We start from the raw sequence: 25894 nt of genomic DNA on the forward strand, positions 1-25894 counted from the left end.
TTTGCTGGGTTTTATCAGTTACCAGAGCAAAGCTTTCTTTAACACTGATAATTATGATGATTATGACAACGTGTGTGTGTGTGCATTTGTGTGTCAGGTGCTGGGTTTTAACACTCGTCAGAGGAAAGCCTTCCTAAACGCAGTGATGAGGTGGGGAATGCCAGCCCAGGACGCATTCTCCTGTCAGTGGCTGGTCAGAGACCTGCGCGGAAAGAGTGAGAAAGAGTTCAAGTAAGAGCCCCGAGAGAAGAAAGACTTGAAAAACAGTTAAACACATAACACAAAGGGAGACAAAAACACTCATCGAAGTTAGTAAAATCCAGTAATTCGGCTTAAAGTTGTTATCTCTCTCTGTCTCTGTCTCTCTCTGTCTCTCTCTCTCTGACTCAGGGCTTATGTGTCTCTGTTCATGAGGCATCTGTGTGAGCCGGTGGCTGACGGCTCAGAGACTTTTGCGGACGGCGTCCCGAGAGAAGGACTGTGTCGTCAGCCTGTCCTCACCCGAATTGGTGTCATGTCCCTGGTCAAGAAAAAGGTCTGCCGTTTTTTTGAGGGGGGTGGGGGGCGGGGGTGTTTTGGAAGAAAATCTGAGGGAAGCTGCCTATCCTAGTTGTGTATGAGAGTTGACTCCAGGCTGAGTGTAATACATTATCCAAAATTATACGTTTCATCAATCTTGTGTACATTTTAAAATTGTTTTCCTGTGCCAATCATCAGTTCTAATATGAAGTTGGCATAAGAAAACAATTTTAAAATGTCTTAATAAGGCAGTTGTCCTGTTATTGGTTTTACATTAGAAACAAACAAACCAAAAAAAAAGCGCATGTTGGTTATGTGGAGCAGCGTGTGTGTGTGTGTGTGTGTGTGTGTACGTGTACGCGTGCATATACGTGTTTGCGTGTGTGTACATGTGTGTACATGTGTTCATGCGTACGTATGTGTGCGTGTGTGTGTGCGCGTGCATGCGTATGTACATGTGTGCATTATATATGTATGTGTAACAGGCATTATGCCTATGTTGTGTAGGTCCAGGAGTTTGAACACATCAATGGGAAGTGGAGTTTACCAGAGCTGAAGCCTGATGTCACTGCAGACTCAAAGAAATCCTCACGTGCCTCCTCCCCCGTCATTAAGACGGCCACGCCCACCCCAGAGCCCAGCTGCAACAACACACCCTGCACCTCCAAACCAGGTACACACACACACACACACACAGACCCACACACAACTGTTTAGACATATACTTACACATAAACATACACGTCGTGTTCATACACATATACATATGCATATACATATACGTACATCACAGCCCAGTCACAACCCAACACGCTGCACCTTCCAATCAGGTACAAACAAACACACACATGCACACACACACACACAAATGCACAGCTAGCTATGCATATAAATTCATTAAAGCCCAGCTGCAACCTTACAGCATGTGCCTCCAATCCAGCTATGCACACTCACATGCACACGTATACAGTAGAGCTCAGCTACAACCAGATAATACAGTGATGAATTTATGAAGTGCGTTACCAGCAGAGGGCGATGTTGTCCTTTAGCTGACACTAGCCAGTGACAAAGCCTGAAGCATATTATGCCTGTCAGTACCGAAGCCACTGTGCCTTTGGAACACCCATGAAAACAGTCATTCTGACAGAGGGAAATGTTACTTATTCAGCATGACTGGGCTTTATGGTTTTACCCATAAACTTTGTACATGTTTTGTTTTCTCTCATATGAAAATATAATCAAATTTTTTGCAGTATAAATTGTAGCTATAGTACATTTCATTGAAGGTTAGTAATAAATTTGGTTTGGTTAAATAAAAACAGCTTTAGACTTTTATTGTTCAATGTATCTTCTCAAATAAATCATGAATCTCTAAGGAAAAACTCTGAAGACACTTCTAATTCACACACGTGCACACACTCAGGCACATACGCACACACACACACACACACACACACACGCGTGCCCGCACACACACACACATGCACACACACACACACACAGAGCCTGCACAGGTTTGAAAGTCTGGGAAAGGTATGGAAAAATAGAATAACAGCGTCTAGACTTGAAAAAATGTGGAATTTCATGGGAATCTGGAAAAGAGAGAATGAAGAGAAGAGAATGAGTGGACGTAAAGCACACAGCGTTTCGTGAAGAGTACGAGAGAACGTCTACGTACAAATTCGAAATGGTCTTCATAAAACGCGCTTCTGCTATTTTCACAGCGTTCAGGTGCGAGGAATCCATAGACACGCACAGCGTTTTGTTTTTTGTGAGCAGACAGCGTGAGTTTAAGCACTTGCCACGGAGCGTTTTCTGTGTCAGCACATGGAAATCGGCTAAAACAAATGCACTGATGTAGATGTAGTTTGAAAGCTCTGGGGTTTGGTCTTTTGAGCTTTGAGCTCCATAACACGGCGCTTGCGTGAGTTCACTTGCGCCATTTCTCTGAAATACACTTTGATTGCAGTACAAGTTTTTTTTTTTTTTTTGCTTTGGACCACATGAACCTGTTGAAATCTTCAGTTACATTTATTCCTCATTCCTGATTACTTGTTTATCCACATCTGAGCATGCTCAGTGTATATGCGAAGGCTATGGATCTCCTCCACGTGTCGTTGGCGTTATTTTTTTGATGCGTGGGAAGCAGTCTTATGTTAACAAGTGCACACACGTCCCCGAGTGTTCTGTCACGGACGATGAAACGCAATGTGTTTTTTTTTTCTTTATTCTTTTTTTTCTTAGATATAGGCACCACGCAATGCAAATCATTTCCAGTTCCAGAGACATTTTGCACCTCTCTCACTTTTATTTAATTAGTAGGCTACAGCCACCCAGCGCCTTTGCTGTGACTGTTATGTATTAAAATGACGACAGATAGTGGAGACAAACATAAACTGGTAGAGAGGTAGTTGAATTTTAATGTCATTTCTTTGCATGCCAAGACATAACTTGATTTATCTGAACTCCAGGGTCTCTGGCTGAAGAACCTAGTCGATCGTATTCATTTTAATAGGTTTGAGTCTCGGCGTGTCATTGTAAGACACCAAAAAATATTCTAAATTGGCTATGAACATGGTGTATAGGTAGATCGTTAACTATATTTATTTCTCTGTTATTCTCATTAAACCTGTATTTGGTCAGGTTTTAAAGTGGTCATAAATTTGTTCATCTTAAAAGGAGTTGTCAGAATGCACACTGTAAGTACGGTCAGACACGGTCTTCCTCCGGTGCTCGGCACGTGTGCAGTTGTGAGTTTTGCAGACGGCGTCATTTTGTAATCCTGGAAACTGAACCTCATCTCTTAACGTGTGTGCAAACCTCAGCATGATGCAATGCCGGGTAACTGCTTCATCTTCATCTTTGTTTGTTTCCTTTTAAGTTTTTTTTTTCCCCTTTTGCTTGTTTGTCTCATAACCCTTCGCTCTTTTATATATTGCACACACCCTATCACTCGTCAGCCTAGCCCTACCGAAATGCCCTCTCACTTCATATGTAGTGTGTTTTTTCTTTTTGTCTTCTGGTCTGCCAGGACGTAGATAATAGATGTGGATGAGAAGTGCGTCTTTGTATGTTTTCTATCTGCGAGCTGTCTGTCATGATGCACACTGGGTGAGCGTCTGCCAAACGAATAAATGTAAATGCCAGTGTATGTTTTTACAACCTCAATTTGTCATTGTGTTTGGTTCTAATTGCCTGTCTCTAAAACATAACGCTATCATAATACCACCATGAGCCACATTTGGGTAGGATGGTTTGCTTCAAGTAGCAACTGTCCTTTCCTGAGCAAAAAGCTTACTCATTCTGTAGTGTGACACAGCGTGAGTTTGCAAGTCTCTGTTTAACTTTGAGATGCACACACACGCACACACACCCACTCACAGTCAAACCCACACTTAAATGGTCAAACACTTACATTATGATAAAGTTGTTGTCTTTATTATAATTTGTTTATATCGTCTGTAGTAACCATAAATGTCTTCTTTTTGTGTCTCAGACAAGCCTTCAGAATCTGTGCTGTTTAACTGAGAGACTGAGTAACTGAAATGACTCGTTGCTGCTGAAACTTTAACAGTTTAGACCATGTTATCTTAGACATGCAGGCCTAAATAAGGAAATGTGTGAACTCAAACGATGGCTACAAACAGGAAAGAAAGATGTCTATAAAATTCTTTGGCCCTGGGAAAAGTCCTGGATTGATTATCTGTTAAGAGAAAGCCCCCATGCACCTACGTTCACCACCTTAATAAAACGACCTGATTTACAGCAACACCCTCTCCACCTGATAAGAACGAAAAGAGCGGGAAGGAGGGAGAAAAAGAAGAGGGTGAGACCCAGCCTGAGACCGAGAAAGAGAAAGAAAAAGCAAAAGAGGAGAAGGAGGGAGAGGGCACGGAGGCGGCAGATTTGACTGAGGTAAGGCTGGGCGCTCTCCATGACGACAATGCCTTACCTCCAGCATGGGGGTTTTAGTTTGGTGGTCTTTTTCCATTCTTTACCACTGTCAATCCACAGCAACTTGCATCCAACCAACCTGAGGTCCTTGTACAGATCATGCATATGTGTATGGATACAAGCTTGTATTTGTTTGTATGATCGTGTGTGTGTGTGTGTGTGCACGTGCGTTTATCCATCAATAATGAGACTCCTTCTCTTTTTTCAGGCTCCAAACACTACGAAAGACAGCACTCAGGAGCCTCCAGCCAATGAGAAGCAAGAGACTTCAGAGGGCTCTACCAATACAGCAACTCAGGAGTCCAAAACTAAAGAGTCACCTGGGACACCCTCTGGCCCTCAGGAGGAGAAGGACAAGAGTGAGAAGGCGAAGGAGGAGGAGAGTGCGGAGACCCAGAAACCTAGTGAAAAAACAAAAGACGAATGCTCCTCAGGATCTCCCGCTGTCAAAGATGAGAGTCAAGGTTCTTATGTTGTTGTTGTTGTTGTTGTTGTTGTTGTTATTTTTTTTCCCAGCAACTTTTAGCACTGACTTCCATATTGCTGGCTAAACTGAAAGAAAGAGAACAGGCCTAAATCAGTAAATCACAGTGTGTGCTCATTTAGTCTGAACTAGATCACATTCTTTTTGGTTCAGTGGGGAATTTGATTGGGCGTCTTTGCAGTCACTAAAACTTGTATAAGAGCTTATTGGTCTATTGTTTTTTGTTTTGTTGTCATCGCAGATACAGAGAGAGGAGAGAAAGGAGGGACAGGGGAGAAAGTGGAGGAGGAGAAGGAGAAGAATGCGGAGCCGTCTGTTGCTACAGAAACATCGGATAGCAAAGAAAAAACAGAGAGTCAAGGGTCTGAGGTTAAGAAAGGTTGGCGATGAAGGCAGTGCTTTTTTTCTCTTCCTGTGATGAACATAATGATTTTATATTTACAACTCTTACAACAAAGGTGTTGTGTTTTCATGAGATTTTTCTTCCTTTTCAATAAGCCCGCCTATTTCTTTTTATGCGTTTGGGCAGCAGAAGAGGTGAAGGGAGAAAAGGATGCTGGGAAAGAAGTCAAAGGGCCGAAGGAGGACGCGGCTAAGGGCAACGGGAAACCTGCAGAACGCCCCAGATTTATGTTTAACATAGCGGACGGAGGCTTTACTGGTAAAACCGTTTGTGCAGTAACCCGTAAAAACCAAGCATTCTCTGCTGCGTGTCATTATTTATTTACCTAAGATAACGTGACGCCCCGGGAAGGCTGTGTGGTGTTCAGGGTCAGGCCTCAGGTTAACATTTTCATTGGCTTTAATTTACAAGTTTTTTTCGTAATGCATAATTAAAATCCTAAAGAGGACTGTTTTTATACACAAAATTTTTATGTGTTTTGTTTGTGTAACTCAGGCATCTGGTAAAGATTAGGGTGAAAAGACCAGGTGTTGAAGAAATTTATATGTAGTTGTCTGTGAGCTGTCAGTCAGAAACACATTTTTACATTGGGAGATCCTCCTGAGCGTGTTCCTGCTAAACTAAGACATGGTTGTGTTTACATTCTTATAAACTTAGTCAGAAATGGGAATATTTTGAGCAGTTGTGTTCAAACATTGCTCTAGCGTTAATAAAACGTTGTCCTCATGTTCTTCCCTCCTCTGCAGAACTGCACACACTTTGGCAGAACGAGGAGAGAGCCGCCATCTCCTCAGGGAAGATGAACGAGATTTGGCATCGGAGACACGACTATTGGCTATTGGCAGGCATCGTGCAGTATCCTTGGAGACATATGATTGTTGCCGTGGAAACGGTCTCGTCTCATATTATTTATTGCCTTGTGTTTGGCCAAATACGCAGAGGTGGTTACTATGTTTGGAGGCCTTAGATGGCTACACTGTTGACTTAACAGCAGAATTCACAGACTAGCAAGCTAAGCATTTCTAAAAGGTTATCCTCCCCCAAAAATAGGTTGCTACACCACAATGATGTGTTTATACACAGTACAGAAGTACTGTCTGTCTGACCGTTACATGTTAAATAGTCGGTCACCTGGTAGGTCACAGATTCATTTCCCTTTCATTAACAATGCAAATTGGTTGGAAAGTTTCTGATTAATGTTGTGTACCCCTTTCTTGGAAATCACCATTTATGAATGAGAGGGAAGAGGAAGTTATATTGTTCTCTATTGTGTTTTTGTTTGAGACACTTCTCACTTTTGCATTTCACTCATAACCCATATTTTAGAAAATGTCTGTGTTCTTTTTCTTTTTCTCAGATTAAAAATGCAGGTCAAATGAATTAAACAAAGCATTACTTTATGTTACTGTATAAAAAAAAAATTTTTTTTACCCCGCGCATCAATAACCTTGTGTTTTCAAAAGAATTATTTGTTTTAGCACATGGCACCTGTTATGTTTAACCTTGACCTTTGACCTACCCTGTGGTAGTCATGGCTATGCACGGTGGCAGGACATTCAGAACGACCCACAATTTGCCATCGTCAATGAGCCTTTCAAATCACAAGCTAACAAAGGCAACTTCCTGGAGATGAAGAACAAATTCCTGGCCAGACGGTTTAAGGTATGATAACCGACATCTTAAGCTACTTGCCAAATTTGTTAATCGCCAAATTTATTAATTTATTTGCCAAACTTGCTAATGCTTCCCAGTACTGTTGGCTGGTGTGTGACTGCAGTAGAACATGATCTGTGTTAAGATATGTAATGCTATATAGTCAAGAGGTTTTATCAAATAACCACTGTGTATCTTCTGGTAATGGTGTGGGAATTTGCATAGTAGCCACTGGGTTTAGGATTCCTCGCACTTGGTAGGTAATGGTTTCAAATCCCAAGTATAAGAGCTCACTGCCAATGGGCCTCTGAGTAAAACACTTAATCCCCAAGAAACTAATGATAAGAACGTGACCTAGATGCACAGAATTGTAAAGTGGTACAGTGTGGCAAAAATGAGAGAATGAATACCTCACTGCCTAGGCTCTTGTAATTATGAAGGAATCGGTCTGGTACATGCTGGATTATGGGTTCTAGGAAATAGTTGGTCGCGAGTTCAAATCCTAAACGTGACAGCTCAATGCTAATGTGCATTAGCGAGACTTGTTCTTAATCCCAAGAAAGTTACTATGGACAAGAATGCCAATTAAATGAATAAAGTGATTATGGAACATGAGAGCAGTTGAGGTTGAAAATGTGCTGAAATTGTGTTTAATGTTATCTGGCCATTGTTTCACGAGAAACGTTGGCATGGAAATCTGAGGGGAAGGACAGCATCAGCTAGATTCAGCTGTGGTCAAAAGCACATTCTGGTGGACTGTGACGCCTGTGCACTGGTTCAAAATGAAGGGCAAGACAAACTAGCAAATGCAATTATGAACTTAGGAAACACAAACAGGCAATGTAATAAAGAGCAGCCCATTGAGAACTTTATGCAGAGGGACATAAATGTTTGGATTAGAGTATGTACATGTCTCAGTGAACCTGAAATTTACAGTGCGAGTGTAACGGACCAAAGAACACTGGCAGTGGAACAGTATGCAGTGAAAAAGGGTCATGTGGCCCAGTGAGTCTTCCTTACACCCTGTCTTCACGCTGAGAGCGTCTCCCACCACCACCACCGTTAATGAAACACCAAATGACGGAGTTTCTCTTGGAAGAGTAATGTTGTATCCGAGTAATGGAGTTCCAGACACTTGAGGAATCTGTGCCAAGGTACATTGGAGCTGTACTAGGGCCTTGTGGTGGCCCAAAGCCCCATTAAAACTCATGTTTGTGCTTCCTTAATTTTAGCACTTACTCATATGTCTTGAAGGTGGTTAAAAGACACACACCCCCCCCCCCCCCCCCCGGCTCTGTGTGACCTTTAACGGTCAGGTATCTGTGTAACTTCCGGTATTGTAATATGAATAGCTTTGACGTACTTTATGGTGCTTGGCGTGCTAGCACAGCTCAGAGTGTGAAAACATTCAGTGTGTAGCGTTCACTGGTTTCTGAGATGGCATGTGTTCACGTCTGGGAAGGGGAGGATTACGAGAGTTCGTGGAGTCACCTGACATTCCAAATTCAGTTATAGTAGACCAGTGTCATCTGGTTAAACCGGATATGAGTGGCCAGAATCCAATGGCTATGGGAAAATAGACTAGTCCATTGATGCAAAGATAAAAACGGTCCGTCGGTCCTTCACTCTGTCACTACCCTGCTACAGTTTCACCCTCTGCATTGCCGTCGCGTCACTTTATATCACAGTGTTTCCATAAACCTGCATCTTGTTGTATTTCATTGCATGCTCCCAAGCTTTGTATCTCTAAACTAGATCATAATGTGTTTCGAGTCATATCATACCCTGTCATATGGTGATATTCTGTTTTGTCATGTGGTGTCATATCATAATGTTTTATACCGGATCATGTGGTGTAACCTCTTACCATTATCATGGAACACAGATCTGTGGTACACCAGAAAATACCATACTAAATGTCACTGCTCTGACCTGTGTTAACCTTGATTTTACACTGACTTTCCATGACAATAGGAGTTGTTTCGTGTATTTCTGTAGAAGTTTTTTTTGTCGTGTTTAAATTAGCATCCGATGGTATTTACTTTGTGCTGTGTCATATTGTCACCCACGCGGACTCGCTGGTTTTGCTGACTGGAAAGCCTTGTGAAACGCAACCCTCACAGTTCTTTTTCCTGTTTTTCACACCATCACATGTTTCATATCCTGTTCTCAACATCCCCATTCTCTCTCCATCTCTCTCTTCATCCTCTCTTCATTCTCCATTTTTTAGAAATTTTGCCCATCCTCTTTTTCTCAGGCCCTCTCCTATAATTTGGAAGACGTTGTGCAACATGAATAGAGCAAAGAGTTCCAAAGGAACTTCTTTTAATTATCTGCTGAAATTTTGTCAGGCACATAAATCTGCCCTGAATGGCTTATTGTAACTGTTCAGTTTTTGTTGTTTTCATGGTTTGCCAAAAAGATACTTTTTAATGTTTTTCTCCATTCTCTCTCTCTCTCTCTCTCTCTCTCTCTCTCTCTTTCTCTCTCTCTTTCATCCCTCTCTCTCTCACTCTCTCTCTCTTCCCCAACCCTGGCCCCTTTACATTATCTCAAACTTTAATATTCTCCTTTTTTGTCCCTCTTTTGCCTCTTTTATCACACACACCCTTTTTCTTTCATCTCATTTTACCTCTCCACTCTGGCCATCATTTTCGCTCTTTTCTCGTCATAAATCAACCCTCCCTCTCTCTCTCTCTCTCTCTCTCTCTCTCTCTCTCAGTTGTTGGAGCAGGCTCTAGTTATAGAGGAGCAGTTGCGGAGAGCAGCCTACCTGAATATGACCCAGGACCCCACTCACCCGGCCATGGCCCTGAACGCACGCTTTGCAGAGGTGGAGTGCCTCGCGGAATCCCATCAGCACCTCAGCAAAGAGTCACTGGCCGGCAACAAGCCTGCCAATGCAGTGTTACATAAGGGTGAGGGCAGAGGCGCTCATGTGTGTGTGTATAAGCATGTGCTTTCGATGTGTTTTTGTTGGCGCCTTAGCATCCGTGTTTATGTGAGTCTAAGGATGTTTGAGCATGTGTTTGTTTGCATAATGTGTGTGTTTTACATCTTTATGAGTGTGTGCTTTTTTCTGAAAAAAAAAAACAAAAAAACAAACAAGCAAAAAAAAAAACCCCACTCTCATAAAACACACACTCTTTGCTGAGTATACCCAGAAATCCACTGCCTCTGCCAGAACTCCATCCCTTTTTTTTTTTTTTTTACAGTATCACAAGAATATTGGAACGATCAGGATGTCAAAATAGTTTCTCAGATTCATAGTTTTTCTTGTAATCTCACTGAACTGTATCTTTGTTGCTGCTTAATCTAAAAAAATAAAAGATTTTGGCTCTCCCTCTCAGATAGCTTATCAGTTTACCAGCTCTGGGTTATGTTGAAATACTCGACCCTCAAATTCCTCATGTTGAAGTCTGATATGATGATCAAAATCACCCCCATCCCCAAGCCCCCCCGCCCCCCCCTCCACTTGCGTGCTAGACCACAGACGCAAAGCCAAACCTGTAAAGGTCCTGTGGGATTAATCAGCGATGATGAGACACATGCTTCAACCTTAGATCTGAATACCAGCTCTGCCCTATAGACAAGTTAGGAAATCCAATTTTATCAAAATCATTTAATGACTTAAAATGGTATTTTACTTCCCCTACTTCAGAGACTGTAACTGGTTTTTATTTTAGTAAATTACACTTCATGTATTGTTCAGCAAAGAGGCGTTGTTTAAGTCAAAATCCTTGCAGTGGTCAAATTCTTTGATGGTTTTTTCTGTTAAGAAGATGAAGATTACATCTCTGTAAGAGAGATGAAAAATTCTTGATAATTGCAGTTTTATCTTTAAACTCTCAGGTCTTGCAGTCATTTGGTCATTTTGGCACTTGTTAACAAACTCAGAGTGAGATATTGTTCTCTGTAAAAACTGAATCGTGCACATTTTCTCTTCACGTCTACTTTTTCTGCTGTCTGAAAGACATGGTAATTATCTTTCGTAAATAACAAATTATGAGAAATCTGAGCTGCACACATTGGTAATGCCAGTTGGATTTCAGTGTGCTATAGCCCATGATCAATATCAACAGGAAATTATGCAGCAATGTTGGAAGTCTCCGGTAGAGTCTTGAAGTTAAGATGGCCCGTTGATATTTCCAATACAGGAAAAGTTATTGAAATTTTATTTTTTTTGTTATTGCAAATTTTTACCCCTACATTTACGGATAGGGCAACGTATTAGCAGGAATGGTAAAAGTATTTGGATATTTTACTTGAGTTCAAGTAAACATAACACCATAAAATTAAAGATAAACCATAAAGGAATGACTCTAGTAAAGGTGCAAGTCTCCCATTAAAAAACCAACGTGATTACCAGGCTTTTAATGTACTCAAATTCTTAAAAGTACAAAATGACAAAAAACATACTACTTTTAATGAACCATGACCAAACACATTCCTCTTCAAGGTGAATCTGAACACACTTCTTTCTCTATCCCGCGATAAGCAAAGTAGGCACTTCCTTCTGTGTGTATGATTTTGTGCACCAACAGAGGTAAATGTTTCTTTTTAGTGAGGCCATGGATGGTCATCTTTGTTGGTACTATTGATGGCTAACTCTGACTTGTTTTTGCGGCCATGGCCCACACCATTTTTATGTTTCTGACACCGCTTTGCCATTCACCACATGACTCGCTCACATTGGAGATGATGAGTACATGTCGGGGCTAGTACTATAGCACGGCTTATGAGCTAAGCACACGAACACACACAGCCTTGCACCTGTTTGTTTACATCTGCATCAGTTAGGTCCAAACACAAGTATGATTAAAATAACCTGCCGTCGTAACTCCCACACACGCTTAGTCGGCTACCGCAAGGTAAAACAAAAATAAATAAACAATTCATTTATTTTGACTAACATGTGAAAATAAAATGAGGAATGACATCTATCAATCAAAATGTACCAGAGTAATAGTTATGGTAAAGTAGTGAATTAGTAAAAATATATCATTTCTCAATAGATGTAGTAGAGCAGAAAGTAAAAGTTGCTTATATTGTTGATATCCGGTCAGAGGACAAATCTGCCAATGTGATATTTAAGTACAGTAACAAAGTACCTTTTCTTCCTTACTTAACACCCCTGCATATTAAGGCTGACAACATCATTTGCTTGGCCATTTTCTGGCTAGTGGTTACACCATCAGTCATGTCATACTGCTGTAATTTTTTACTACAGTTTACAACACAGTGCTTGCAATCCGTCACTTTATCCTTGTCCCAAGAACTGTTAGTTGGATAGACTTTATTGGAGGGCAAAAGAAAAACAGAAATGAACTTTGGAGTAGAGAGAAGCTTTGAGGTTTTTAGATCAGGCTGTTTCGACTGGATCGGGGGTAATCGTTGTGTCTTAATTGCAGTTCTTAACCAGTTGGAGGAGTTACTGAGTGATATGAAGGCAGATGTGACGCGACTCCCCGCCACTCTCTCCAGAGTCCCGCCAATCGCCGCCCGTCTGCAGATGTCAGAGAGAAGTATCCTAAGCAGGCTGGCTAACAAGGGCAACGAGACACACACACCACCGGTAAATACACAGAAACACACCGATTCTTACAGACTGAGTACCCCAATAGCATAAAGATATGAGGGTTTTTTTTTTTTTTATAACTTTGTTTATTGAGTTTTAAAGGGAATTACAATTTTAAAAAGGCAATTTTCAAATGCAAAGTGAACTTGTAACACCCCGCAAAAAAAGAATATGTATAGAGAGGAGAAAATTGTATCAACTCCAAGATATGAGTTTTTTAGTTGGATTTTGTTTTTTTCTCACCTCACCTTCATGTTCTTGCATTAACACACCTTTATAGACAGTTTTAATAGCTCGGTTTCGACATACTAACATTGGCATTTACAACTGAGGTCAACTGTGGAACATGCAGGCTTATCAACATCTGCATCTGTTTTATCTCTTGAATCAACTGTCACTGCGATAAAAGAGATAAAACATTGAGACTAAAATGTTAAATATGTATTTCATAATTCTAGTAATGCACTGAAAATGGGAATTCTGGGCAGATGTCAATAATCGATATATTCATTTCCAGCAGTTGGGAAATGAAATATTTCATCATTTCAGAATTCATAGAGATTTCCTGTTCTTTCCCTAGCCTATCCCACCGGGACCTTACGCCACCCCACAGAATTTTGGGGCCCCATTCACTCCTGCCCCCTCTGCGGGTCTGACCCTGGGTGGGGCCAACTATAGTCAGATGCCTCCTGGGTCCTTTGTATCAGGTCAGTATCCTTACTTTATTCCCAACGACTTTTCCAAGATCTGATGAAAGTTTTACTAATGATCTCACCATTTCATTTTTTGAAGACAGTGTTTCTTGGTAAAATTACTTTAGATATTTTGGTCTAGCAAAATTTATAACACAGAGTCTCTCAGAAATGTATTTTGAAAGTGTACAGAAAGTAAGATATTGGCCAATTGAATTTTATAACCGATCTCCTCTCAACTTGGTCCTATTTTATGATCCATTTTATGGTGCAAATGTTTTTTTAATGCTATCAAAATATGTCCAACATAGTTAGTGTCAAAGTATATTTTGTGCTCTCAAGTTTCAGCTACACGTAGTATAGTTTTAACTCACATGTAAAACTCACGAAAGATTTGTGAATTGCATCCAGCTTTTATTCTTCATTAATAAAAACTTTCATCATGAAATCTTTGGAAAAACCTTTAAACACATTCCTCTGAATGTGTCACAAAACCTTGTCTTTCAATCTCTGAGATTCTGTTTGCTGATGTTGTTGTTGGGATAGATAGATAGATAGATAGATAGATAGATAGATAGATAGATAGATAGATAGATAGATAGATAGATAGATAGATAGATAGATAGATAGGTAGGTAGATAGATAGATAGATAGATAGATAGATAGATAGATAGATAGACAGATAGACAGACAGATAGATAGACAGATAGATAGATAGATGTTTTTGAAGTTGGTCATAATAAAGATCATTAAGTTAAAAGTGGAAATGTTTGCAATAAAAGTTGCATTGTGGCCTAACATCTGAAGTGTAACAAGATAGTGGGCTATGGCTTGGCTATTGGTGAACTACTGAAAACGTAATGAACCAGAGAGAACATTTGAAGATCATATCTAGGATAGCAGCATATTCAGCATATCTGTCAGCATATACATGATGCACTGGAGTTATGATTTTTCATATGAAATCCCAGGATGTTCTCATGGGCTGTAAACTTTATGGTCTTCCCTCAAGTGGAAGAAAAATGGAGTCGGTCCTCACCAGGTTAATTGTCTTTGTGTATTAAGTATTTGGAGCCAAAAACAACCTGAGCTTCATTCATTTCATTGTGAGATAATTGTGAACTCATGGGAAAAAAAGGCAATTTGCGGTCAAAGTTCTCAGCGGAATGCTGCCAGTTGACTTTGAAGAGAAAATTCTTACCCTGATGTTAGAAACGGTAAAAACAATCTCACTGGAGTCAAGAGGAAGGTACTGTAAAGAGTTTTATAGTTCATTTATTTTTTATCATCTTACAGAGTGCTCAATTTATAGGGTTTTTTGTAATTTTGTAGTTTTTGACTTGGATTTAAACACTTGAACAACACTCAAAAGCCTCAGCTTCGGGATTGTAAAGTGGAGTAAGCTTTTGTGGTGTCCAGGTTCCCGGCCTGACATTCTCACATTTTCTAGAGCAACACTGGCAGAAATTTGTTTATCCACTTTAGCTAGCAGACTCAACAACTTTAGCTAGCAACGAGTAATTGAGTTAAGGAGGGTTTTTTTTTCCAACTTCAGAAACATTCTGGTGTGTCCGTGTTATATTTATGACCGTACCAACTGTGAATTTATGAGACCTGAAGAGCAATACTTCCATCCTTTGTAGGAGAATGTGTTGGTTGCGTCCTGTCTGTTACACCCAGCATCTATCAGTGACTATTCTCGCATAGCCTGTATTATTATACAGGGGACAGGTTTGCCCACAAAGCCAGACTCATTGAGCATAAAACCATGCCCAAATAGATCTCACACATGCAGTGTACCGTGACTACGGGAGACAGCGTACTCTGATGAAAATTAGGATTCTGTGTCAAAGCAGTCCAAAACATGGAACTCCAAAATGAATTTGCAGATGGAAAAGATGACACGGGTTGATTCAAACTTCAGTCAGTTTTCTTTTCAGTTTGATTATTGGATTACTTTGACTATTTCTGGCTTCTCGTTGTGATAATAATCAATACCTGGAAGTCCAGAGGGGACTGGATCATTCCTCTCCCCTCTATGAACGTCACTATTTAGAGTAAACATGTCAAAACCTGTCTTGCATCAGTTGTCCAGCGTATTAAGTGTGCAGTTTCATTGTAGAAAGGAATGAGGTTTGCTGATGACTTTGGCTGATTTAATGCAAATCACAATATGTACGTCCAAGATTCGTGTTTGTTTGAAATAAATAGGTTACCATGCCTGGATCTGATTTCATTTAAAATCACCTGTTTATTTTCTGCTTTTGGTTTATTTATTTATTTTTTGGAGGTGAAGACACAAATACACATACTCAGGGTTTATTTTGCGAACCACTTCGTTTTATCACTTAAATCATTACATAATCCTCTCTTTCACATTATAAGTAATGGTTATACAAAAACACCATTCACTCATCGTTAACATGTTTAATCAACTAGGGTTTGGACATAAGAGACTGACAACCACATCAGTCATCCCTTCCTACAAATATATATTTTTATATATATGTGTGTGTGTGTGTGCGTGTGTGTATATGTATATGTATATGTATATGTATGTGTGTATGTATATATATATATACACACACACACATACGTAATGTGTATGGATGTATATATGTATGTATGGTCCCACCATAGCTGTTCATAATACATTCCCTTTTGGGTTGTCATTATTTTTTTTCTTCTCAGATCCAGTCATAAGGTAACACACAGGACACATTTGGGGGGAAAATGATGTACTTTCATCGTTTTCCCAGCAATACCACTGCTGGTTCAGTTTATTTATCCATTACTAAGACGTCCTGCTTCTTTTTCTCTTTAAGTTTACTTGCACAACAAGGCGTGAAGCAAAATGTGCAGTCCAGCAGGTCCCTGAAACTCTGCACTGCCTAATGGTAAACGGGGAGATTGCTCAATATTTGACCAGTAAGGAACTAATCTGGTTCTCCCTGTCATTTGCTGTAAACCTGATGACAAACTCAGTATATTTTACTACTCCAGGAAAAAAAAAAGAAAGAATGTGGTTTGGATTTTTAAGCATGGTAATTATATTTTAATTCAATAGGGCCTCCTGAGAGGGGTGACAGAAAACTCTTGTTTTTTTTTTCCCACATCCCTTTCTAGTCCAAAAAGAAGAGATTTGGTCTACTAATCAGTTGGGTTTATTGCAACATTATCTTTTCCATAACCAAATACTTGTGCAGGAGTACACTCACTACATATATACTTATTTTTATTTGTGTTTGTGATACATCCAAGATTGATATCCAGTCTTTCGGTGTGAAACGTTGTTCCCTGCTGGGTCCAACCCCACTGTGTCGTGGGGTGCAGTGTGTTCTTGTTGATTTTCGGTATTGAATTGCTTTAAAGGGCGGAACATCTAAGCGCGCTGTGTGGTAGTCCAGCTTTTCATGAGATCTTGTGCCTTTTTCTGAAAATGTCATTATCTTGATTTACCACTTTGTCAGTGCCAAGAAGAATTGTCCATGCATTTTCTGTTCTACACAGAGATATTTTTTAAGAGTGTTTAAAAAAAAAAAAAAAAAAAAAGACACACAAACACACACACACACACACACAGAAAATGGACTTGTTTCTGACTGCTGGGCCAGAACCTTAGGAGACTGTGCTAGACGCTTTCTCCCTCCTCTTTGCGTTCTGAAATAGACCCAGCAGACTGCAGATCCTCTGGGGGGAGAGGGGGCCGATCGGACTTGCTGGCGGGCCGTACACAGTGAACTCTGGCTGGCTAAAAATAAGTCACACATGGGGCAAATTTGAGAGTTTGTCTTGATTGAGGCTGCTGTGGTGACCCCTACGTAGACTGAGCCAAGAGAGGACTGAAAACGGCCAGACAAAACAAACGAGGGAGGAGAAAAAAAAGAAAGAAAGAAAGAAAGAAAGAAAGGACAGAGGGCCCAGGACTGCATGAACCGCACTTTATCTTAGATCCCACAGACCTTAGATGGACTCCATACTTCAGTCACACTGTTCTAAAAGCAGTTCAGAAAAAACAAAAAGTGAAACGGCCTCTCTGGCTCACAACTCCCCATATTTTCTTCAGATTACGCACTTAAACCGGACACATTATACCCTGAGCTCAAAATCAGCACAAGTCCCTTATCCCCGAACTCCTGTCTGCTCTATCTGTAGACACCCTGAAATACTGCAAACTAATTTGCTTGCAGTCATAAAAAAGACATTTCGTGTCTACATCTTGGGAGAAACCAGAAACCAAACTCTAAAGAATGCTATTCCAATGGAGGAATCACAAATGGACGAATTTTATTAGCAGTGGATTGGAATCTCCTCTCGTACTTTACATTTTTCTTTTCCTTTCTTTCTTTTTTATGTCTTAAGGGGGGATTTGGGTTTTTTTGGGGGTTTTTTTTGGTTTTTTTCTTAAATTGCCAGCCTTTCTCCTGGCCTCTTGAACTCTGACCTTTGATATGTTTTTTTTTTTTTTTTGGTTTTTTTTTTTTTAAGAAAGAATGGTTGCTAGAGAATGTTGACGGCTTATGCGATTCTGTCGGCCTGATACTGAAAAGTGAATTCTGATGGTGCTAGCCCGCTCCGTCCCGCCGTGTCTACAGTCTTGCCCCCTTTCTGCCCCCACAGAAGCCCCCCCATGCCTGAAGACCAAGGAGCACGACATCCATCAGCGCCAGCGCGTGGTCGACCTGTGGAAGGATGGCAAGTCCGAAGGGTCCATCGGGGCGGAGCTGAGAATGCCCAAGTCCACCGTGCACAGCATCATCGTCAAGTATCGACTGAGCAATACTGTGGAGAACTTGCCCCGCAATGGCAGGCCTAAAAAACCCTGACAGAGACACGAATCCAACTAGAGAGAGGGAGAGAGAGTGAGAGAGACAGAGAGAAGGGAGAGAAATGGGGGAGAGAAAAGGTAGCCTTAAAGACACTCCTTTTTTTTTTTTTAAATAAATGGACAGTAGAAGAGAGGGGAAGAGCAGGAGGTCAACTGGAAATATTTTAACAGATAGAATGAGAAAGAAAGATGCAGAGAGAGAGGGAGAGAAAGCGAGAGACAAAGAGAGGAACGTGTGACTCTTGAGGCATTTTTGCTTAGGAAAGAAATGATCCCCGAAGCTGCCAAAGCAAGGATGATAAAATCATCAAGAGTAACACACATAGCCGTGGGGGCTGGAAAGACAGAAAAGAAAGAGGGGAAAAAAGAAAGAAAGAAAGAAAGAAAGGGTGACAAAAGAAGATATTACCCAACTGCACAGATGAAATATGGGTGCCGTTTGGATTCTGCCAGACAGAAGAGCCAAACAAGCGAAGTTTATGTTGTCCCTGCTTTTTTTTTTATTTTCTTCTCCCCCCTCATCACCACACTCTCTCTCTCTCTCTCTCTGTCTCTCTCTCTCTCCTCTGTCTTTCATGTTTCACTTTGAGAGAACTCCCAGTAGAGTTTTTTCTTTTTTCTTTTTCTTTCTTTTTTTTTTAATCTGACCAGAGCGCGAATGCACTGATTTAAGTGCCCGGGTCCTCCTCTCCTCCCTAATTCCTCCAAGAGCCCTCTGTCTTTTTTTCCTGCATCCCTTTATCACAACGAGTGTCTCTCTCTCTCTCCCTCTCTCTCTTTCTCTCTCTCTCTCTCTCTCTCTCTCTCACACACACACAATGCTGTGCACTGCAACTTCCCTGAGTGTCAGCGTCGGAATTCCAAAGACAGATTGCAAGTTTGTTTCTTTTCCCTTTCTCCTCATTCCAAGACTTTTTTGGGTTTGAAATGTGATACAGAAGGAACGGACAATCTTGAATTTTTTTTTTTTTGTGTGTGCGTGTATGTGTTTTTGGACAGACTTCTAAAATATCATGTCACATTAATTTTCCTGAGCACCGAGACTCACTCTTGGCATTTTTCAGACTTGAAACAATACCTGACTCAAATCGACGGAAAGGAAAGTTGCAGGAAACTTAAGTTCACCAATGAAAGGCCTTGCCATTGTGTGTGTGTGTGTGTGTGTGCTTGTGTATGCGTGTGTGTACGCATGTGTGTGTGTAGATATCATAAATCTATCAACTTCAATGTTTCAGAGTTGATTTTGAGGCCTGGCAGGAATTGGAGCATAAGCTGAGGCTTAACTGTCGTTGTGATGGGTACATCCAGTGAAGAGGATGAAATGACATGTTAGGACGTATTGGCGGGGGGGCTACCCAAATGCACAAACCATCTTTCACATGAAGCACAATAAAACGTTCGAGCCAGTAGGTCCAAATGTCTTCACACAATTAGTCAGATCCTACCTTTGCTGGAAGACGTGCACATCCCATAACTGTACCATACACAAACACATTTGCTTTTGCTTTCTCTGACTCTCACGCAGCATTACAAATGTACAAACACACTAAAAAAACAAAACTCATTCCAGACACAATATATCTGTTAAAGGAGTGTGTCAGCAAATGCATTGTAACGTTTTTGGTGTGTGAGTGTATGTGCGTGTATGTGTGTGTGTCAGGGTTGGGTGAGGTTGTGTGTTTGTATTGAAAAATGTGCAGAGGCTTGTATAAACTTAGGTTTACTGCACATGCAGCAGGTTGGTTCTCTCACTCTCTCACTCTCTCTCTCTCCCTCTCTCTGTCTTTTGATTTTTGCCCTGAAGTGAGTGATTAATTGTGTAACTGGTGGTTGTTTAGACAAGCAAGGTCACGGAGGCAGGCTGCCAACTCTGCCTGTTTTTCTGCTACGGTTTGCTAGAGATGAACGATATTCAGCTTCAGGGGCAGGTACCTTCAAATGAATAGGTGCATTTGATTCACTGGATCAAGTCAGAGAGAGAGAGACGGGGAGAGAGAGAGAGAGACAAGGAGAGAGGGAGAGACTGGAGGAGAGAGCGAGAGACAAGGAGAAAGGGAGAGAGACAAGGAGAAAGGGAGAGAGACAAGGAGAGAGGGAGAGACTGGGGGAGAGATTACAATCAGGGAAATGATTTAAACATGAGATATGATTTCATTTTGGCTGAGGATTGAAAAGCATGGAAATTACTTTCGAAGGCTTTTTGCAAAACCAAGGCTGGTTGAGAGTTGATTGAATTTTGTCTGCACTTCTTGTGAATGGGAGAACGTTCCAGTGTGTGCTTGGGACTAAGTCCTTAAGAGGATATGTGTTTTGCATGTTCTCTGTCACATTGTTAGAAAACAGAGCATAACTTTGATCTATCAGTTCAAGTCTGTTTGAGAATGTTTACGACGAGTGTTGGCTTCTGTTACGCGGCATTTAAGCATTTCCTGAGTGTCAGGTTTTAGCAAGCGGTGAAAAGAAAAAAAGTTGAAAACAGGCCAAATTGTAAGTTATGGGCTGCTGTTTTAAATCTTTCACCTTGCACTCATGAGATTTCAACAAACTAAAAAAAAAAAAAAAAATCAAGTCCTTCTTCTTCCATGTATAGTTTTCAACATTCAAAACCACCCAGTCATACATGTTTGTGATTAGCGTATAGTCTTAGAAGAAGCCTTGAGTCTTCGCTAGTTGTCATAGAATAAGGTTGCAAACTTTAAAACCAAAAGGTTAGGACTCAAAATAATTCTCAAAACTCAAAAATTTACAATGAACAACCTAGTTTATCAAAGCTTCACTTGATTGAAACTTTGGAGGTTCATTACTTTCTTTTATTTTTCTACATGCATCCTACATTTTACAGTTGATAAGCTAGTTCTCACTTTTACACAGTGTTACAGCCTTTAAGCTGACATGTTTCACATCACAGAACGTGAAATGTGCTATGTTTTTGTCACTGCACTAAGAGATAAAAGATGTGCTACTCTTTCCATATGTAACATACAGTATGTAACATTTGTAGCATTTCCCTATTATGTAATAGTAACTCTTGTCTCATTACTTATGTACCCTGGATAGACAGCACTTACAGTAGCTGCTCCTCAGATGTTACCAGACCTTCACATTGACTTGTTTTCTGGTATTTCTTCCGTGTTACTGACTGTCAGTGTACTGTAGCGACTGCCATTTTATTTCTGTAACGCAGACCGTCACGATGCGACTGAATGTAAGCTTACTCGTGTTCTTAAACGATCGCAGACCAAAGGCAAAGTTTTTCCTGTATCAGTTTCCATGCTCTCCACAGAGACAGGGAGCGCATGTTGTGATGGATTAGCAGCTTTTTTCTTTTTCTTTCTTTCTTTTTTTTTTTTTTTGAATAGTGGAGGCCCACTGCAAGGGGTCTACAGCAAACACGATGTGGAGGTCGTCTAACTACTGGAGCACGCGAGGCGACCTCCTGGCAACATTGTCCCCTTATGGACTCTGGTACTGAGGTGTAAGAGAGCAAGCCATTTGTGCAGTCCAGTGAGAGAGAGGAAAAGTAGCAGTTTCTCCCTTCGTAATACTAATCAAAGCGAAGCAATGATGCATTTGTAGACCAAATAAGTGTTAATTTTTTTTCATTACGCATATAACAAGGAACAGAAAATTGCGAAAATTGGTGGAATTGCTGGCAAACCTGATTATCGCATGCACCGAAATTAAGTCTAGATAAATCTAGTGTAGTCTGTGGCATTCATAATCCTAATCTCAGCATTGTATCTATCCACTACACATACATGCAAGCCAAGGAAACTGATATGCTATCTACGAGTGCAATTTGCTTTCTCTTACACAATCACTGTTATCATGTATGCATGTATGCATCGGTATACATTGTAAATAACTCTTATTTTTATCTTGTTAATACAACTAGCAGGCTATAACATAAGCTAAGACATGGGTTGCGTGGCAACTGAGAATGAGCAAACACGACTTTTCAGCTGACGGTGACCAAAACGACATCATGCGATGTTGTTTGGTGTTCCGCACACTTCTTATCATTCCCCTCTGTTCTTAAAATGGATCAGGAAGGTAATGAGAAAGCATATGCTCACCTTCTAAAATGTACTGTATGTGTGTGTGTGTGTGTGTGTGCGTGTGTGTGTGTGTACTATAAGGAGACATACGCGTTGTGTATGCAATACACAATCCCCAAATCCTGTAAAGTGTACTCTTTGTCACTATACAAAGACAAAGTACTTTGTTTTGTTTTGGTTTGGTTTTTTTGTTTTGTCAATGTGTTTTTGTATCAGTATTATTAGGTATATGATATTCTGATTGTATAAGCAAGCTCGCTAATTAAAAAAAAAATTCAACAATTGCCCTGTCATGTGTTAAAGTTATTTTTTATGCTCATTTAAACAAACAATACTCAAAAGGAACACTGCTGTCTTTTTCTGTACCAGTAAGCTGATACATGAAGAGAACTAGAAAAAGAAAAATAATGATAAGAGAGAAAGAGAGAAGGAGAAACAGTTAAAAGAAACAAAGACAGATACTAAAACTGAAAAATGAGTGAGATTGTTAAACAGAGGCGAAAAAGGGAGGAGGGAGTCTTTAAGAATGGAAAAGACATAAATAAAGAAAATAGGAAGGAAAGTAAGACAGAGTAAGACAAAAGAAAGAAAGATACAAGAAGAAGAATGGTGGGGAAATGGAGATATATAAGGGAAAAAAAGGAGAGGAATGTTTAAAAAAAAAAGTGGGCAGTGCACTCTGTTTTTAAAGGTACATATCAGTTACTAACTTTGTGTTTGCTTGTTTGTTTGTTTGTTTGTTTTTGTTTTGTGTGTGTGTGTGTCCTCACAGTGCTGAATGGCCCCCCTATGTCAGTGAAAAAAGAGAGGGAGGCTGAACATCTAATGGCAAGAAGAGAGCAGCGGAGTGGAGAAGTTATCTGCATCGACGACTGAGTCCAGCCATACTACAACACACACACACACACTCACACACACACACACACACACACACACACACACACACACACTTGTGCACCAACACACACCCAAACACACACTCACATAAACTGACTTACAGTTGTGCCACTTCATCAGATTACACATGAAAACACACACACATACACACACAGTGACAAGGCACTCTGCAAAACGTTTTATAATCAGCTGTGGCAGCAATCCAGACATACCTGAACACGAACATAGAAATATTACAACACACACACACACACTTAGGCACTCCCTTGCACGATTACATCAGTCCATTCTCTCTCTCTCTGTCTCTGTCTCTCTCTCTCTCTCTCTCTCTTTCTGACAGTATCTGCCTCAAACCTAGCTCCTACAAACAAAAAAAGAATAGTGCAGTTACCACACTCACACTAATACACACACACCCCCACACACACAACACAGTCACAACACGATAAAAAAAAAAAAAAAAACCTAACCCCAAAACCTCGCAACCGCCCTCAGCTAGGACATGAAGCTGCATGAGTATGTGTAAAAACATTTTTCCATATAGCTTCACATCCATGTCAGCATCATTCATTTCTGAAGCATGCTACTTTTACAAGTATGTGATATAGTGGAAGGAACTATCGACGCATCAAGCTGTGCCTACCGTATTATAGTACAGTTTTTTGTTTTGTTTTGTTTTTTTTTTAAACACAGTTTTGCCAATCACCCATCGGAAAAAAATCGGCATGTCAGAGACCTTTTTTTGTATCGGAGAAACCACAGCAGACATTGACCGCAGTAATGTTTCTGTCGGACTGTTCTGGAATGTTACACTTTTACGTGTTCCATAGCGGAACCGTCTAAGCAAGGCCTGGGTAATTAATCTTGGTGAGTGCAATATGGAATGTGAATTGGCTCTGATTGTCCGTTGCTAAACCCCAATCAAATGCCTTTACAGGTTCTCTCAAATTTTGAATACATGTCTTACAGCCAAGTGTAATGTCAGCTGAAGTATTACGCGCATCCTAACGCAGTATTAAGTGCAAAATTTCAGCGAGGTTGGTAGTCTAGCCAGAATGTGGATAACAGAGAAGTAGTATGTAATTTATATCGCCCCTGTTATAATTAACAGCCCATATATTTTGAATTGGGTTGAGATGAACGCTTTTGAGAATGAAATTACTCCGGCCCTGAAAAAAGTTTTTTTGTTTGTTTGATTTTTTGTTTGTTTGTTTGTTTTTTGGCATCGCCCCAAGAATGCTAATGGGAGTACCAAGTTAAATAGTGCTTTGTTTTCACCACACCCCTTTTTGCTGCCAACCCCACCCCCTTTTCCACCCCACACCCTCCTCGCTCCTATTTGTGTCCTCACTTCTTCACACCTCTTCACTCTCGTTTTTTTTTTTTTTTCCACATTTCTAATTCTCATTTTTACAAACTCTGTGATATTGTTTGCGTATTTAAGCTTGGATCATTGTGTTTTCCTGTGTTTTTAATCCTTGTTATTATGACTATGATTATTAATTGTTGTCGTTGCTGTTGGTGTCCTCGATGTTTCAATTTGCGAAGCTTCTACCAAATGGATAAGAAAAAAAATTCTGAACGATCATAAATTATGTGTTTCGTCCATTGACGTTTCTCTTTTTTTTTTTTTTCTCGAGCATCTTGTAATAAAAGCGAACGAAGAGGTTAAACGAACTTCGGAGGAAAAAAATGCAAAAAAAGAAAAGAAAAAAAAAGCAAACAAAGATGTTGTTTCTTGCTTACAATTTAGATTCTCAAGGCTGGCACATAATCTATATGCAACGGATCACTTATGTAACCTTAAAACACATCGAAAGTATTATAGATAACATTTATATCCAAAAAAGAAAAGAAAAATAAGCAAACTATACTCCCTCATCTCTGGAGGACTCAGAGTTGACTTCTTTGGCTCACAGACATTTTCTCAAATGCACAGCATCATACTGTAAGCGCCTTAAAGCTAAGAAAACTTGTAAAGGGTTCAGACTTCATCAGAGGACATAAAAAAAAACTCTGTATATGCTTGCTGTTGTAGTCTAACTTTAGCTAGGTCTCAACTTGAACACATTGTTAAGAGTTGAAAAGTTAATTTATTCCCCCCCTCATCCCTCTTACAACTCTCAAACGATAACTGAAAAAAAGCTAAAAAAAAAAAAAAAAAAAAAAAGAACATTTCAGCGCCTAATGTTACTGAGAGAGTTTTGTAACCCCTCTTGACTTAAAAAAAAAAAAGCGTCAGATAACGCACTTTCTTCTCTTTAATTCTTTTTTTTTTCCATCTCTCTATCTCTTTCCCTCTCTCTGTCTCTGTCTTTCTTTCTTTTGAGATTTCTGTGTTTTGTTTTGTTTCTCGAGAAGTGTCACTGTGTATGTCGTGGTTTCAAGCAATCAGTGGCTGTATTGTAACTGTTTCCGGGGTGGACTCAGAATGGAGGGGAAAAAAACCATGTCAATAATGCATCTATCTCTCTCTCTCTCTCTCTCTTTCTGTTTTTTTGTTTTGTTTTGTTTGTAATAAAATAAAATTTCAAATAGAAACGTCGTGTTGTTCTTTCTAAACGATTGGAGATGAGAAACCTCTCCACTGTTTATTTATCTGTTTATTTGTTTGCTTGCTTATTAACTTTAGTGGGGCTAGCTGATTTTCTTCTGCGTCTTTGAAATGGTGCCAAAACAAACCTTGCCGTTAGTTGTAAAGTGCAACAGGCTTAGATCATAACGCTGGTTCAGTCAATGGAAGTTTTGCAACTTTGATGAAATTCTGATACTCCACTAGACCGTGTTGGAGTGAGATGGAGTGCATTCACTGTACCATAGTAACTTTT

The 25894-nt window shown here is 40.2% G+C and overlaps 1 protein-coding gene across 1 annotated transcript in view; it reads left to right on the forward strand.

Moving 5' to 3' along the window:
* chd3 (chromodomain helicase DNA binding protein 3) overlaps positions 1 to 25165 on the forward strand; it is a 49375-nt gene extending 24210 nt beyond the window's left edge. The window contains exons 28-40 of the mRNA XM_030780173.1: positions 98 to 231; positions 391 to 535; positions 1027 to 1192; positions 4286 to 4434; positions 4682 to 4937; positions 5199 to 5336; positions 5487 to 5618; positions 6107 to 6215; positions 6890 to 7022; positions 9736 to 9931; positions 12425 to 12588; positions 13172 to 13298; positions 22942 to 25165. Of these exons, the coding sequence (XP_030636033.1) occupies positions 98 to 231; positions 391 to 535; positions 1027 to 1192; positions 4286 to 4434; positions 4682 to 4937; positions 5199 to 5336; positions 5487 to 5618; positions 6107 to 6215; positions 6890 to 7022; positions 9736 to 9931; positions 12425 to 12588; positions 13172 to 13298; positions 22942 to 23045 (1953 nt within the window). The 3' untranslated portion in view covers positions 23046 to 25165. The remainder of the gene's footprint in view (positions 1 to 97; positions 232 to 390; positions 536 to 1026; positions 1193 to 4285; positions 4435 to 4681; positions 4938 to 5198; positions 5337 to 5486; positions 5619 to 6106; positions 6216 to 6889; positions 7023 to 9735; positions 9932 to 12424; positions 12589 to 13171; positions 13299 to 22941) is intronic.
* Positions 25166 to 25894: the final 729 nt, after the last annotated feature.

Source organism: Chanos chanos, chromosome 7, assembly GCF_902362185.1.
Source record: "Chanos chanos chromosome 7, fChaCha1.1, whole genome shotgun sequence".
Classification (NCBI taxonomy): Eukaryota; Metazoa; Chordata; class Actinopteri; order Gonorynchiformes; family Chanidae; genus Chanos; species Chanos chanos.